We start from the raw sequence: 15,949 nt of genomic DNA, 5'->3' as shown, positions 1-15,949 counted from the left end.
TGACATCATTGTTCGCTACTTCCATGGGCAGAAACGCAAAGTCGTCAGCGACACCTGGGAGTGAGTTCGTATAAGCTTCAAGAAATCATCTAATATCTTACTAGCGCGTAAAAAGCACGCTACAAAGAAAGCTGACGAAACTCAGCCACAAAATAAGCAACAAGCTTCCAACAAGAAGAAGTATAGCAAAAAGCATGGAATTGGACAGGCGAAACCGCCACCACCACCAAAACGTTTCATTCCACCACCTAAACCTCCTCGTCCAGCTCCAGATCCACTAGAAGCCTGGGGATTAGCAAGCGTATTGCCAGCTGAGTTGGTAGTCATTTTAAAGAAGTTCAGCAAGAAAGATGCCACCACGAAAGTGCGTGCTGTTGAGGATTTCTATCATTGGGTCCTAGATGTCGACAGTCGGGAAGGAGGAAGACAGTCTTTGATAGTTGCTTTACCAGTATGGCTCCATCATCTGCCATATATGCTGTTAGGCTCTAATAGACGCCTCCGGCAGGTCTCACTGAGTGTAAATTTAGCACTTCTCTCATCTGACTTGGATGATGTGCGCTCAAATTTCCTCTATACGATTAGCGAGTCAGATTACGAAGCCGCTTTGGGTGCCTGGTTGCTCGCAAATCCACAGTCATGGTTAAATAACGTTATTTTCGAGGGAGAGTCAGAAGATCGCGTTCAACTACTAGAGGAATACCAAGTTGAACCGGTTGTTAATTACATCAGCACAGCTATCCGCTCTCCCCAGCTTTTGCTCCCTGGTAGTGCATCTAGCGAGACAAAGAAGGACCTTCTTGCAGAGCAGGAGGAAAGTACGAAATCGAAAGAGGCGAGGATAAAGTCAGCTGGTTTGAACGCACTTGGCCAGCTTATAATGACCATTCCTATCAGCTTTGACGTGCATGGTTTAGTCAGAGATCTGCTCGATTCAGGCGCAATCACTGATTGTTTCCGTGCTGACGAGGGAGAGGAAGTCGTAAGAAGAGCTGTCTGGTCACTCCTTTTACCGCTTCTCAAAAGAGATAATGGTAAACTCGTTGAAGATAACCTGAACGCATTCGCTTTGGCTATCGTCAATAGCGCATTCACAGAGGGCGAGTCGACTGTCAGATCCGTCCTCTTTGACGGTTTGCTCACTTTCCTCCACCGCTTCCCATCTTCTTGGGAAATAGCAATTGAGGAGGAAAGCAATGATGAGAACGAAGATGAGATTCCGAAATCTGTCAGCAATCTTCTCACATACCTTGAACTTGGATGCAGATCGAGTCCACCTCAGATAGCTTATTCAAGTATGCTCGTAATTATAATGACAATGCCAAAGCAATATTTAGGTAGAACCTGCTTGTCGAGGTTATTAGTGTCGTTCTTAGCGCCTCTTTACTCAAACATGTTCCCATCTCCACCTTCACTCCAGGCAAGACACGCTGATGCTCTCTTGAAGGCCTTCTGTGAATGCTTAGTCGCAATTGTGGTAAATGTAGTTGAGTCTGAGGACGAAAAGATCTCTGTAGCAGTCGAATGGTTTAAGGGCATCTGGGAGGCATATGTGACTTCACCTACTCGTGATGCTAATTTGATCGCAACAGACGGTGTTGCTGAGCTGTTGTTCAACACTCTGGTCAAATTAAAGAAGTCTATTGGAGATATTGTCGACCAGGCCATTGATGAAGTTGAAGAGGACACGCTTGGTAGCAGTAACGCGAGGAGGTCGATTGAGGTGCTCTGTTTCATGACCAACACAGCAGAGGGCCAGGATAAGACAAAACTCGCGTCCTTGATAGAGAAGACAATTAGTGGCACTCTCAATGAATCTGTCATCGATGTGACGCAAACTGCCTTGAAGAACGTCAATAGCATATCAACTATTCAATCAATTTTACCACAATTGGATGACTTTATCTTGGTCAACGTACCTACTCTGGTCAGCGGCGAAAAGTCTTCTGAAGTTATAGATCTTCTGCTTGCATACATCGCTAAACGCGATAATAAGGATCTAGTCAAACAAGCCTGGCAGGGAGTCCTCAGCGCCGAGCCCTCTCTCGAGACTGTCTCAAAGTTGCTCGATGCTGATGAAAGACAGCAACTTAGCGACAAAGATTTGGAAGGCGCTGGAACAATTGGAGGTATAGACGAGATGGTCCTCCTACTAGCAAATAGAGATATAGAAGGTGAGGCAGATGGTGTTGAAAAGCGTGTCATCAACGGCGTCATGCAATCCACCGAGAAGTTCATCAGCCCGGTTATGGCTCAGTCACTTGAAAGCCTCTACGTCAATGCCTTTAGAGGAAGCGTAGAAGCAAAGTTATATCGCGATGTAGAAAAGAAATCAGTGAGCGTATCATCAATTGAATGCGCCAGTATGTCAGTTCTTAGTCAACTCGCTAAGGAGATCTTCATGGAGGCTTACATTGTTAATGACGATTGTATTGCCAAGAAGCTCTGGGAGGAATTGAAGACATCGACTGAAATTACTGCGTCTGTCAGGGAATTCGTCGTTGGTCTTATATCCAATGTGAAAGTCTTAGTAGAGTAAGTGCGAGGTTGATTATGTGAATCAGGCTGATACAGGAATAGACCTAAAACTATACTTGGAGCATACTACAACAACCTTGCTGAAATTCAGCAAGGGGATAATAGTATCACGAACAGGCTTGTTAGTGCACTCAACGAGCAGCATGATGTTCAGCTTAGCAAACCGTTGCCTTCTTCATTGGCTGTTCTAGATGAATTAGTTCCCCACACTTCTGATTACGAAGATGCTGAAGTCGATTGGGAAACTTATGATAACAGAGGATATTCAAGCTATATTAGAAATGTCGAAGGGTTACTCAATTGTTTCTCCCGGGACACTTCAATTGCTGTCAATAACGCCGACGCACTCATCATTATCTTTGGTGCACTGCGAGTTGTAGAAGATGAGCTTAGCATAACTGGATGTACTTCAGCATTCTCAAAGGATGTAGGGAAATCCTTGTTGCAGAATCTTTCCGGATCGCTCAAGACTAGTTCAACTTACACACTCTACAAGCTGGGCACGGCTATTGATCAGACATCATTAATTAAGGCTATCAGGAGCGGTAGTGATGTGGAAGGCGCACTCACAGTAGCCCTCCAAACACTCTATCATGATGGAAGAGTAGGTAGTTTGAGAGTCTTTAGGGATATTCTCCAAAGTGTACTTAAACGCGTTGAAAATGTTGAAAATGATAGGTGGATCGGCATGGCTGGTGATGAATACACAAAGGATAACGGCGAGTTCAGAACGAGAGCTTTACTTTTATCTGTTAAAAGTCATGCTATTAGTTCACCTCGTTTAGCAAGATTACAAAATGAGATTGCATCTCAACTTACCGGTATTTCAGCTGCAGATGCTTCCGAGAAGGGTCTTCCATTGTTGAGAATACTTATCAGTTCAGCTCCACCGCTTGACGCTGAAGAAGGATTACTTCCCCAACAGAGAGCCCTTTTCTTGTTAAAATGTGTCAGAGACTGGGTAATGAGTGACGAGGATCTTGACGAAGAACTTGATGGAAGACTTGCGGAATTATTCATTCATTTAGTACCGGTAGTTCAAGAAATTGATGGATCTCACTGGGATCTTGTTTTCGATCTCGTGGAAGCTAACATAGAAATTGCTTCTCTCGATGAGAGTGTCTTACTATATAATTCGCTCAGGCTGTTCGACCAGTTGATGTACATCTCGAAGACGAACTCGACATTGAGTCATATTTGGAAAGATAGACGATCTGTCGCATTTGAACATCTCCGCACACTCTTTTTGAGTCTGGGTGAAGATGCCAGCACTGTATCGACAAGACCACGTAATGTATGTGAAGATCTCGTTCTCAAGCTTGTCCAAGCTTTACCAAAGGATCTCATATCGGATGAGAGCTTCGAACCAATGATCAATATGCTCAATAGCTACTCAATTGAAGTTAGAAAGGTAGCTCACAGGTTGCTGTACAGATTAGTAAAGGCACAGGTAGAAAAGACCGTCATTGAGAGCGCGGTTGACAATGGTGAGGAAGGTAGACTTCCAAACATCATTACGGATAAAATTGGTGAAAAGATCACTTACTCTATTGATGATATTCGCAACGACGGGGTGGCTAGAAGACATGCATTTGCTTTGCTATTACTTTGGGATATCACTTTCCAACATTTCCATCATGCTTCGGATGCACTTCGCAGCAAGTATAACGAGCAGTTCCGTCAATCAGGTGTGATAGGAAATACATTCCTACCATTGATATTCACAATTATGGGCCTATTTGATAAGAATAAGGCGGTTGATTTATCAGCATACCAAATTGACGAGTTTTATGTGCAGTATTATGAAGATGATGAGTATATCCCAACGGCTGTATTTGCTGCATTTATTTACTACAAATCTTTGAAGTATAGCTCTGGTCATGTCAGAGCCTGGTGGACGTCTAATCAAAACAGACAGCTTTCTATGATTGTCAATGGAGCTACCGCCAAGTACTTCAGTCCACAAATTATACAGGATGAACTCAAGCAACTTCGTAATCCATCATCACTCAAGGAACTCCAGAATGAGGCGTTTAGTATCAAAGTTGCTCAAAATTCTAGTGAAGTCACGGCTACCTACATTGTGGACGAGCAGTCTATGGAGATTGGTATTAAACTGCCACAGCTATTCCCGCTCGAACCAGTTGAGATAAGGAATATCAGAAGAGTGGGTGTTAATGAGCGTCAATGGAGAGCATGGTTGTTGGCTGTCCAACAAGTCATAGGAACGCAGTCAGGCCCATTACTCGAAGCTTTGAACTTGTTCAAGAGGAATGTAAGCTTACATTTCGATGGTGTCACCGAGTGTGCTATTTGCTATTCGTGGGTGTATATTTATAAGAGAAGGCAGGCATGGCTGACAATATGACAGGATTGTGCAAACGTCAGACCGTACGCTTCCATCGAAGAAGTGCAAAGTCTGTAGCAATAAATTCCATGGCGCTTGTTTGTACACTTGGTTCCAGTCTTCTACGGTAGGTTTATATCGTCATAAACTAGCGAAACTAACAAAGAAACAGTCATCTACTTGTCCACTCTGTCGTCAAATTTGGTAGAATATTGTAAATAAACTATTTTATAGAGATTGAAATCTGATTGGATTGCGTAATGATGACTGAGGAACTCTTTGAAAAGGAACAGTCATGATTTCGACCAGGATCGTGGCTAGAGTAGGTGGAATACTAGTAGACAGGTCTTTTGCTAATCTACTTATAGTCCTGCTTTGGGCTACGGCCAGCCATTAGAACGCAATCGCACCTTCGGATTGAGACACTAGGGAAATGGCAGCACATACGCCTGCATTCAGATATGTCTAACGGTGCAAGCAAGCCAGAGGATTTCAAGAACAAAACAGAACTCAATAAACCGTCTAATGAGGTCACAACTAAGCAACAGCGACAAATGGATTGGAATATAATCAAACTGCTTATTAAGAACGTCTGGCCTAAAGGAGACAACAAGACGAAGTTCAGAGTTAGTATAGCACTCGCACTTCTAGTCTCTGGTAAAGTTCTGAATGTCCAAGTGCCATTCTTCTTCAAAAGTATAGTGGATAGTTTGAACATACCGGTAGATCCGAGCATGACAGTATGGACTGTTGCTGGTGCAGCTATCACTGGCTATGGTTTAGCTAGGATTGGTTCAACAACTTTCGGTGAACTTCGTAATGCGATATTCGCAAATGTAGCACAAAGGGCTATACGTAGAGTATCTGGTAATGTATTTAGACATCTCCTCAATCTGGATCTTGGCTTCCATCTCAGTAGACAGACTGGTGGGTTGACGAGAGCGATCGATAGAGGTACAAAGTACGTTATCTCGTGCTTTTGAATACCTGTGCTGATTTATCCAATAGGGGTATTTCATTCTTGCTCACGTCTATTGTTTTTCATATCGTTCCTACCGCTCTGGAGATTTCGTTCGTTTGTGGTATTCTTGTGGGTTAGATTTTCGACTTCTCGATCCAGCTGACGGTACCAGTCTTATAAATTTGGACCGAGCTTCGCTGGAATTACTCTAGCAACTATGCTCGCATACAGTTGGTTCACTATTCGGACGACCTCCTGGCGTACCCGCTTCCGCAAAGAAGCAAATGCAGCTGATAATGCTGGTGCAACCGTCGCTATTGACTCTCTACTCAATTATGAGGCTGTCAAGGTGTGTTTTTCTTATCATTAGGAATCGCCCATTCTAACAGTAAATACAAGCATTTCAACAACGAAGCTTACCAAGCTAAATTATACGATGGTACGCTTAAGAAATATGAAGATGCTTCTCTTAAAGTTGCAACATCACTCGCTTATCTCAACAGTGGACAGAATTTCATTTTCTCAACTGCTCTTACTGCTATGATGGTGCTTACTGCCCAGAATGTACTTGCTGGTGGGTGTTAGATAAAGACCATAGCTCATCTGACAATCCTACAGGCACAATGACCATCGGTGACTTGGTCCTCGTCAACCAGCTTCTCTTCCAATTGAGTGTTCCACTCAATTTCTTGGGTACTGTATATCGCGAGTTGAGACAAAGCTTGACAGACATGGAAACCTTGTTCAATTTGCAATCTGTCAATGTTAATGTCAAAGTGAGTATCTTTATGAATTGACTTCTGAAGCTAACAGATATTAGTCAAAAGAGAAAGCACCACCAATCGACTTTAAAGGCGGTAACATCAGATTCGAAAACGTTCAATTTGGTTACCATCCAATGTGAGTTGTTATAAATAATTGTAAGGTTACTCACGTATATCCCAGTCGCCCAATCTTCAAAGATGTTTCATTCAATATACCAGCTGGTAAGAAAGTAGCTATTGTTGGACCATCAGGTGGTGGTAAATCGACAGTGTTCAGACTGTTATTCAGATTCTATGAACCTACATCTGGTAGAATTACGATAGATGGACAGCCAATCGATCAAGTCGATTTGGAAAGCCTTCGAAAGATTATTGGTGTCGTTCCACAAGATACTCCGTTATTCCACTCTGATGTTATGCACAATGTCCGCTATGGTAGATTAGACGCGACAGATGAGGAAGTGAAAGAGGCAGCTAGGAAAGCACAGATGATAAAGCTCATAGAAAGTTTACCTGAAGGATGGAGTACTAGTGTTGGTGAGAGAGGATTGATGATTAGTGGAGGTGAGAAACAAAGATTGGCGATAGCGAGGGTATTTTTGAAGGACGCGCCGATCCTTTTCTTTGATGAGGCAACATCATCCTTAGATACAGAGACTGAGAGGGAGTTGTTGAATAACATCCAAGAAGCGCTTGCTGATAGCCCTCGCACGAGTGTCTTTGTGGCTCATAGACTGAGAACGGTCTCAGATTCAGGTGAGTGGCGTGTTTAAGCCTGCATTAAGTTCTAAAAAGATACCAGACCACATTATCGTCTTACGGGATGGATATGTCGACGAAGAAGGAAATCACGACTTCTTGATGAGAAAGGGAGGAACATACTTCAAAATGTGGCAACAGCAACAGTTAGAGCAAACAAATTGATTAGAATATACAGTTTATTCGTCGTCCTCAGCCTCTGCAGGTTTAGTGTTGATGAATGTACCTCTCTGGGTGGTCAATTCATTCTTTCTAGCGCCTGCGAAATTCCACCTCTCCTGTTATTTCATAAATGAACTGTACTCTAGAAGCTGCTCGACTCACGTCTGTGTATTGTGCTATAGCGAAGATACCGGCAGGGATGACCAAACCGAAAGCGAGGATCTTGTTAGCGATTGGTCTGGTCATTTTAAAGTGGTGATAAGTGTGCTCCCTCTGGGCAGGGTTAGAATTGTAGGTCTATCAGCGAATCACTCACCATATAATTCCATCTTTCGACTGCAGGGTCAAGCTGGCGGCTTTAGTCAATTTACTGAAGATCCTACTGACGACTACTAACCTTTACTGTGTGGAAATCTCCGTGTCCTCCCATTTTTTATTTTTATTCTTCAAAGTTCAACTTGAAGCTTTCTGTTCAACTATGAGCTACAATAATTATTATAACGGCGTTTATTACGTAAATAATATAAAAATATAAAATATACTTGACATTCTAAACGTTGCATTAGGATAGCCAGTCAGACAGCTACCAACAGCCTCCTTCTAGGAAACCGAACTACAGCTCAGGCGTACCCAGCCATAACCCTCGCTATCGTGGACCTAACTACAGGGAAGAACCCCTGAAGCTCAGCCCAGAGAATGATCACGTCATCATCCTCGGCTTTGAGGACTTTTGGACAGAAGAAGACGTGCGATTGCTAAATTAACGCTTTTTTGCTATCAGTGGCTGACTACCACCCCATACAGTTAAAGCAAGCGCTCGAGAGCCTCGGCGGGAGTGTCGAAACTACGACGATCATCAAAGAGAAAGGAACTGGTGACTACCCTCCTACCTACACCGTAATCGTCTAACATTCTTAGGCATCAGCAGAGGTTTTGGTTTCGCAAAGTTCTCCTCAATCGCTCATGCCTCCGCTTTCGTTAAACCACGCTTTCCCACTTTCCAACTCCCAGGTTCAGAGTTGAGACAGAAGATCGACTTTAGTGCCTCTGCACAAGCGAATGAGTATCGAAAGACAGGCCACAATCGCAACGACGGTACACGTGATATCGGTAATGTTCCATGCAAACTCGTTTTGATAAGAGGTTTGGATCAGGAGAGTACTGAATATGACGTTGAATACGCCCTTAAACAGGCAAACGCAAAGCCTAAGAGGGTGGCAATCATTCGAGATAGGGAATGTGACCTTAGTTTTGGTTTTGGTTTCGTCGAGTTCGCCAATATCCCCTCAGCACAGTCCTTCATTGCAGTTACGCTCTCACCAGATGCTTACCCTACCGGGTTCCGCATACAAGATAAATTAATCGCCTGTACCTTCGCACTTGAGCAGAGTCTCACTGGTTTGGATGCACCGAAAGGTCATAACGATGGCATCCGCTATTGGGATGGCACTGGTAAACCAACAGTAATAGACTGTGAGGAGGGATGGCAAGAAGCTTCCCAGAAAGTTCGTAAGAAGCAAAGTATGTGCTGTATTATATTGACTATATATTTTGCTAACAACTTATTTAGAAGTTGACACCAACACGAAAGGAGCACTTCATGGACTTATACTACCACAAGGTCCACCTCCGAAACCAGACCAGAGTAAGAAGCCTAAAGGTTTGTCCAAATCTTCAACTGGCCCTATCAAAATCGGTATTGGCAATCCAGTGGCGAGCTCCTCAAATTCTGCGAATACCAGTGGCCCAACTAGCAAGCCAAAGCACATTTCTATCCTCGGTCAAGATGAATCGGACGATGATGAGCCTGTCAGTATTGATCCGAGGTGAGTGTTGTCTGGATGATGTGACATACCGCTCAATCATTGTAGTACATCTGAAGATAAGTCCAAGAAGAATGTACCACAATTGGCTGCGAATAGGAAGGTACGTTGTTCCTACTGCCTTTTTCATTTCTAATTATCCTCAGACTGCTTCGAAGATTAACCTCTGGAATCAGAAACAAGATGAGTTAAGGACAACAATGGCTGACCCTGCCGAGCAGGCGCAGATGCAGGCACAGAGTGCCGTTGTGGAGGTATGTTGATGATAGCAACCAAATTTTTGGCTCACAAGTGTTACTAGAAACCATCAGCGGCACCAGTCAGAGAGACGTCGCAACAAAGCGAAAAGAATGATTTTGATTATTCAGATACAAACAAAATGGCTTGTTTACTATGTCAAAGGCAATTCAAGACTATTGAAGTACTTCGCAAACATACTACACAGTCAGATTTACATAAGGTTTGTGATTATTTAGATTAAGGAGTATATTCACAAGACTATAGAATAATCTGAAGAATGAAACAGTTTGTCAGTTAGGAAGAGAACGCAAAGCTTCATCGGTTCCAAAATACACAGACCGCGCAGTCAAGCGGAGGGAAGTGTATGGCCAACCAGACAATCCAATAGGATCACAGCCAAATAAGAAGAGAAGAAGCGAACAAGTCACTGAAACTACTGCAACACCAGAAGAAGAAGCACCAGATAAGGGTAAAAACTTGCTCGAGAAAATGGGATGGAGTCAAGGTGCTGGATTGGGTAACAGTAATGAGGGAATCGTCAATCCAGTTGAGAGTCTGATATATGAGGGTAAAGCTGGTTTAGGTGCTTCGAAAGGCAAGGATCTTGGTTATGCTAGCAGAGGGTACGTCGAGAATGCCCGTGTTACTGCAAAAGAGAGATATGAAGAAAATAAGAAATGAATTTTTTTGATTTGTGAATGATTTGATGTAATAGCATTTTGATTAAGTGTCACGATGACGATTGTTATAAAGTCTGAGTTTGGTGATAAGAATGAATTGTATGAAGTTTGTAAGAATATTCGTATAGAAGGTTTTGTGGTATGCTGTACAGAAGACATCAACTAATGAATTCCAGTGTTTACCAAAGAGCAGGGATTTGAGGACGAACTGGATGAGTAAGGAGTGTTATAAAGAGTATAATATACCTTAATGTTATCAGAAACGAGCCAACTGCTGAGCATATCGTAATATTCGTAGAGAATAAACCAGCTGGCACTATCAGATTGGTAGAGAAATCAGGTAAAGGTAAACTCACTAGATTGGCTGTATTGAAGGAATATCGTTAGTTTCTTACTGTCCGAGTGTAGCTCACACTGAGTCATAACATAGGGAATCTAAAACTAGGCGGACATTTAATTAAGGCTTTGATAGATAAAGCCAAAGAGCGCGGTTACAAAGAAATACTTTGTCATTCACAAATCCCTGTTGTCGGTTTATACCAAAAGTACGTCTGGTTCCTATAAAATTTACACTCTAAAACGTCATTAGATACGGATTTGAAGTTTTTGGTGATGAATTTGATGAAGATGGTGCACCACATTTACCGCTTGTACTTAAAGTCTAATTTGATCAAAAATTTCTCCTCATATTCACTTTTCACCAAACAATCATCATCTATTAACATTCTGCACATCTGATGAAACCGAAGACTGCTCCTCAGATGCAGCGGCCGAGGAGATCGTCTAGACCGTCTGCTATGCACAGGCGTAGATACTCATTTGATAGTGGTACATCATTAGAACAAAACGTCTTCAAAACTACATCAATTGAGGCTAAAGGTGCATTACCAATAGAATACGATGATAATGGTGATCCAATTCCTTATACGACAACTGTTAATTCGGCTACAATTGGTAAATCCGCCATCCCAGTACCAAAATCTGATAAACTCAATCTATCGAAAGTCAGAATAAACGCTCCTATAAACCCACCAGAGAGGACTAAAAAACGAATGTTTAATTTACCTCACTGTCCAGTCTTTTATCCAACTGAAGAAGAGTGGAATTTGAACCCATTCGAGTATATGGAGCATCTATCAGATGATTACAACGCAACCAATTTTGGTATTTGTAAAATTGTACCACCAGCTAATTGGAGACCTGAATTTTCAATCGATAGTAGAGTATGTCGACGATTTCGTTTATCGTGACTTTACTAATAAACTTGATTTAGAATTTTAGGTTTAGAAGTAGATTACAGAGATTAAATACTGTTACAGCTGCTTCACGCGTCAAAACGAATTATTGCAGGCAGTTACTCAGATTCCATAACCAAAATGGTTCGTTTTTATCGTCAAATCCACACATTGAACGCAAACCAATTGATATTTATGCATTGAAAGCGGATGTTGCTAGATTGGGCGGTTATGACCACGTAGGTTATTCTTTGATTAGGTTTTTCAATTACTAACTCAACAATTCAGATAGAAAGAACAAATAATTGGTTGTCCGTCGCAAGAGAACAAGGTTTTGTAAAGTCTAAACCAAGGTTCATTTCTATGGCTTTTAAAGAAGCATACGAAGATTACATACAACCGTATGAGACATTCGTGTCAATATTCAAAGAACGCCTAGAGAGCAAGAAGACAGAAGAGATAAATATGAGCTTTGATGATAGTGACACAATAAAGTATAGACTCAATGGTGAGACAAATAACGGTGGAGATCAGGTAATGGAAGATGTAAAGCTTGAAGAAGGACTCGGAAACGCTTTACCTAGAAGACTAGCTATGTCTTCAAGTCCACCACCTATAGATCAACCAGTTATAAAGGCTGAACTGAATGGCTCTTCCATTGAATGCTCTAACTGTAAACAATTCGACACTCCAGATCGCGTTGTTCAATGCGCAGAATGCGAGAATCATTTCCATCTTGATTGTCTTATATATCCCCTTCTTAAAAGGCCTGACGTTCAAGATTGGTTCTGTGATGCTTGCCTATACGGTAGTGGTGAATACGGTTTCGATGAAGGTGAAGACCACTCCTTGGCTAGTTTCCAGGCTAGGGACGAGGATTTCAGGAAACTGTGGTTCGAAACACATCCACCAAAGACCAAAGGACGAGTCGCACCAAATGGTGTTGAACAGAAACTTGGAAATAAGATTGTCTCTGAAGATGACATTGAGAAGGAGTTCTGGAGGCTCGTTGACTCTCAAGATGAGATCGTCGAGACTGAATATGGTGCAGATATTCATACCACTGAAACTGGTAGTGCTTTCCCAACACCGAAGACACACCCTGATAGTAAATACGCAACTAGTGGATGGAATCTCGCTAATATGCCTGGATATGATGGCTCAGTTTTAAGCTACATCAAGAATGATGTTAGTGGTATGACTGTACCCTGGATTTACGTTGGTATGATGTTCTCGACGTTTTGCTGGCATAACGAAGACCACTACACCTACTCTGTTAACTACATGCATTGGGGAGAGACTAAAACTTGGTATGGTGTTCCAGGTAAAGATCACGAGAAGTTTGAAGACGCAATGAGGAAGAGTGCACCAGAATTATTTAGTCAACAACCAGATTTGTTGCTTCAATTAGTCACTCTAGGTAATCCTGGTCAACTAAAAGATGCAGGCGTCCCAATATACGCCTGTGATCAGCGACCAAATGAATTCGTTATCACATTCCCAAGAGCATTCCATTGTGGTTTCAACCATGGTTTCAACTTCAATGAAGCTGTCAACTTCGCTCTTCCGGATTGGATTCCTGAAGGTAGAGCTTGTGTGGAGAAGTATAGGTCATTAAAGCGTAACCCAATTTTCTCGCACGATGAATTACTTGTCACAATCATTAACAAAGGTTTCGATGATTCGCTCTGGGTTTATTTGAAAGACGCAATTTTGGATATGGTTAAGGATGAAGTGGAACACCGTAAGCAGTTTAGTAGCGTTACTCAGGGAGATATCGAAAGTGTGACAAAGTATGTCGATGAAGATGATTATCAGTGCTCCAATTGTAGAGCTTATACGTATCTTTCACAATTATATGATAGAGGTACCAAAAAGATCTATTGTCATAGGCATTTTAAACAATTTATGGAGAATTCAGCACCTCATAATAGAGCAATGAGGATCAGATATAGCGACTCTGAATTAGACGGTTTCAGAAATGCGGTTCTTAATCACGAACAAAAGAATGCAGAATGGATTAATAAAGCTAGAATCTTGCTCGATGCGAATCAAACAAAGTCGGTTGATTTGACTGATCTGAAAGAGCACCTCAAGAAGTCTGTTGGGATTCCACATAGAGTTCATGAATATTCACGTCTGAAATCATTCATCAAGGCAATCGAATCGTGGATTGATCGAGCTAATAAATTTTGGATCGATTGGAATGATACCCAGGGAACGATAATAGATTCTATAGATCCATTACCAAATCGATTAAATAATTATGGTACTTTGATCAATCTTTTAACTTCACCTGTTCGTAGTCGACTCGATGTCAGAAAGTATTTCCCACATGTGATACAACTTGAGAAGCTTAAAAGTATCTTAGATTGGGCCATGGTAGTTTCTTCAAAGTATAATCTCGACAGTACAATTGATGAGAACAATAAAGTCGAATATCAGAATGTTTTGGATATATTGAAAGACACGAATGTGAGAGGAATCAAAGAAAGTGTTCCGTTATACCACTTAAAGCGTAAATTTAAATGGATGAGTGCCGTAAATAATTCAACAATAAATGGTCTCAAATATACGCAAGAAGTTGATGGACTTCTTCAAGAAGCTGAAACACTTCACATACGAGATCGCGATCATTGGGCTTTGGCCTTACTTCATGATAAGAAGGATGAAGGTTTCGATTGGCGTTCTAAAGCTCTCAAATTGTGTTCTCATGTCGCTATCACACCTGAGCAAGTTCAACAACTACTAGATGAGGTTTCTGTTAAAGATCAGAATCTAGTGAAGGATTTCCACAGATTGATGAACTTTACTGAAAACGTTAAGCATGTCTTAGATAATCACAATGATACGCTTAGCAAAGATGGTTACTTCCTTTCTGAAGCCAAAAGGGAATTGGAATTTGTCAAGACATATAGATTTAAAGTAAAGAATTACAAAAATTTCGATATACTTATCAAGCATTATGAGACATTTATCAAGAAGATGGTTGATGCTCTCAAAATTGATCTTGTTAACTTTGATATGTTGAAGTTGGAAAAACAGGCGCAATTCCTTACGAAAAGAGTGGGTAATCCGATCTATGCGATTAATCTCTTTAACAAATGACAGCTCCATCGACGTGTTCAAGAGCGTATCGTAAATGACGACATTGAACGTATGTGCTTATGCAGAGTCGAGAAAGATACAGGTGTAGATGTTCTTGATTGCAGAACATGTGGTACTTCATTCCATCATGGCTGTCTCCCATATGATCACTCGGGTATCCAAGATGACTACTTTGAATGCCTCCTCTGCAAACCTCAAGGTAAATTACCAGATATAACTGATTTGCCAAATTTTAAGGAGCTTGCAAGCATAAAGAAGCAGATGTTTGAAGGACATAGTGAGAAACTAAAAATCCGCACTAAACAAGTCCTTGAAACAAAGGCGATGATTGACAAATGTAACAGTTTCAATAGTGATCTTTACAAATTAGTGGTTTCTGATAATTTGTCAACCTTGCGCAATACTGCATTAACTCTCATAGGAGTTGGTATCGCATTCGATGGTTTCGATCCTCAAATGATAACTGAAAAAATACAAAAGTTATCAAACTCTGATAAGAAGAGGAAGTCCGATATAAATATTCCACTTGATGATGAGTCTGGAAGCACTTCTAATGGCCTTACCGGTAGAACACGTAGACCGAAATTCCTCTTTCGCGAAGATCCACCAATACTGAACACGGCAGATGACAAAGGAGTGGTAAAACATTGCATTTGTCAGAAATTTCAAGATAGACAAAATCAAATGAGTACAATGGTTATTGGTTGCGATAGATGTAAGAATTGGTTCCATGTTGAGTGTGTTGGTGGTGCTCAACAATTGGAGAAAATTTCAGGTCAGAAATTTAATTGTCCATGCTGTTCATTGAAGTTTGGAAGGGTATTTCAATACCTACCGGTGATAATTCAACTTGAAGGTAAAGTATTCTGTCATGTTGAGTCATTTTTCTAATGTTCGTTAATTAGGAGATATAGGAACGAATTTATTCGTGGATGTCAATAAAACTGTTAAGAATTTAACGCAAGTTGTCAAGTTTGAGCTTGAACCGGGTATCATTGATGCTAGCGTAATTGTCTTGCATATGTACCGTTTCGTACCTGGAGCAATCGAGCCGGCAGTGCAATCAAAATTGTCGCAGACTCCAGAAGATGGAATAAAGCGAAGGAAATACGAGACGCCACCTACGTTAGCACCTCCAACAGTACCTTCACCTCAAGTTCAATCACCACAGCGAAGAAACGTAAAAGTTACGGGTTGGCAGCCAGATGGAGCAAATAATGACGTCGGGAGCGTGGATATAGAAATAACTGTATAGCTAGACGCTTATTTAAATTAATTTATTCTTTTTTGTATTTGTATCACCTTTCAAATTGACGTCCATCTTCTTAAATC

At 41.4% G+C, this 15,949-nt stretch overlaps 6 protein-coding genes across 6 annotated transcripts; 5 read left to right on the top strand and 1 right to left on the bottom strand.

The window, feature by feature from the left end:
• Window positions 1-23: 23 nt before the first annotated feature.
• Window positions 24-5,143, top strand: WALSEDRAFT_69515 (hypothetical protein; the record flags this gene model as incomplete). Its single annotated transcript, XM_006959042.1, has 5 exons — window positions 24-60; window positions 105-2,535; window positions 2,581-4,860; window positions 4,910-5,012; window positions 5,058-5,143. The coding sequence occupies 5 exons, from the start codon at window positions 24-26 to the stop codon at window positions 5,091-5,093; spliced, it is 4,887 nt and encodes a 1,628-aa protein (XP_006959104.1). The 3' UTR covers window positions 5,094-5,143.
• Window positions 5,144-5,183: 40 nt separating this feature from the next.
• Window positions 5,184-7,966, top strand: WALSEDRAFT_33051 (P-loop containing nucleoside triphosphate hydrolase protein). Its single transcript, XM_006959040.1, has 12 exons — window positions 5,184-5,207; window positions 5,254-5,846; window positions 5,894-5,975; window positions 6,019-6,195; window positions 6,246-6,420; window positions 6,465-6,622; window positions 6,667-6,746; window positions 6,792-7,366; window positions 7,413-7,647; window positions 7,694-7,804; window positions 7,848-7,880; window positions 7,929-7,966. Exons 2-9 carry the CDS (start codon window positions 5,347-5,349, stop codon window positions 7,532-7,534), a joined length of 1,869 nt encoding a protein of 622 aa, XP_006959102.1. The 5' UTR covers window positions 5,184-5,207; window positions 5,254-5,346; the 3' UTR covers window positions 7,535-7,647; window positions 7,694-7,804; window positions 7,848-7,880; window positions 7,929-7,966.
• Window positions 7,549-7,961, bottom strand: WALSEDRAFT_65001 (hypothetical protein; the record flags this gene model as incomplete). Its single annotated transcript, XM_006959041.1, has 4 exons — window positions 7,549-7,647; window positions 7,694-7,804; window positions 7,848-7,880; window positions 7,929-7,961. The coding sequence occupies 4 exons, from the start codon at window positions 7,959-7,961 to the stop codon at window positions 7,549-7,551; spliced, it is 276 nt and encodes a 91-aa protein (XP_006959103.1).
• A 43-nt stretch (window positions 7,967-8,009) lies between the features above and the next one.
• Window positions 8,010-10,275, top strand: WALSEDRAFT_65000 (hypothetical protein; the record flags this gene model as incomplete). Its single annotated transcript, XM_006959039.1, has 9 exons — window positions 8,010-8,045; window positions 8,098-8,277; window positions 8,336-8,405; window positions 8,450-9,052; window positions 9,102-9,357; window positions 9,403-9,457; window positions 9,501-9,608; window positions 9,656-9,814; window positions 9,859-10,275. 9 exons carry the CDS (start codon window positions 8,010-8,012, stop codon window positions 10,273-10,275), a joined length of 1,884 nt encoding a protein of 627 aa, XP_006959101.1.
• Window positions 10,276-10,326: 51 nt separating this feature from the next.
• On the top strand, window positions 10,327-10,950 carry WALSEDRAFT_33048 (acyl-CoA N-acyltransferase; the record flags this gene model as incomplete). Its single annotated transcript, XM_006959038.1, has 5 exons — window positions 10,327-10,405; window positions 10,451-10,490; window positions 10,535-10,656; window positions 10,705-10,819; window positions 10,864-10,950. The coding sequence occupies 5 exons, from the start codon at window positions 10,330-10,332 to the stop codon at window positions 10,937-10,939; spliced, it is 429 nt and encodes a 142-aa protein (XP_006959100.1). The 3' UTR covers window positions 10,940-10,950.
• Window positions 10,951-10,977: 27 nt separating this feature from the next.
• WALSEDRAFT_60727 (hypothetical protein) lies at window positions 10,978-15,932 on the top strand. The gene is made up of 5 exons (XM_006959037.1): window positions 10,978-11,497; window positions 11,548-11,748; window positions 11,798-14,575; window positions 14,621-15,473; window positions 15,523-15,932. The coding sequence occupies exons 1-5, from the start codon at window positions 11,012-11,014 to the stop codon at window positions 15,870-15,872; spliced, it is 4,668 nt and encodes a 1,555-aa protein (XP_006959099.1). The 5' UTR covers window positions 10,978-11,011; the 3' UTR covers window positions 15,873-15,932.
• The last annotated feature ends 17 nt before the right edge of the window (window positions 15,933-15,949 follow it).

The sequence above is a fragment of the Wallemia mellicola genome (assembly GCF_000263375.1).
Source record: "Wallemia mellicola CBS 633.66 unplaced genomic scaffold WALSEscaffold_14, whole genome shotgun sequence".
Lineage (NCBI taxonomy): Eukaryota > Fungi > Basidiomycota > Wallemiomycetes > Wallemiales > Wallemiaceae > Wallemia > Wallemia mellicola.
Note: the sequence above shows the minus strand (reverse complement) of the source record. Positions and strands in the feature narration are given on the sequence as shown.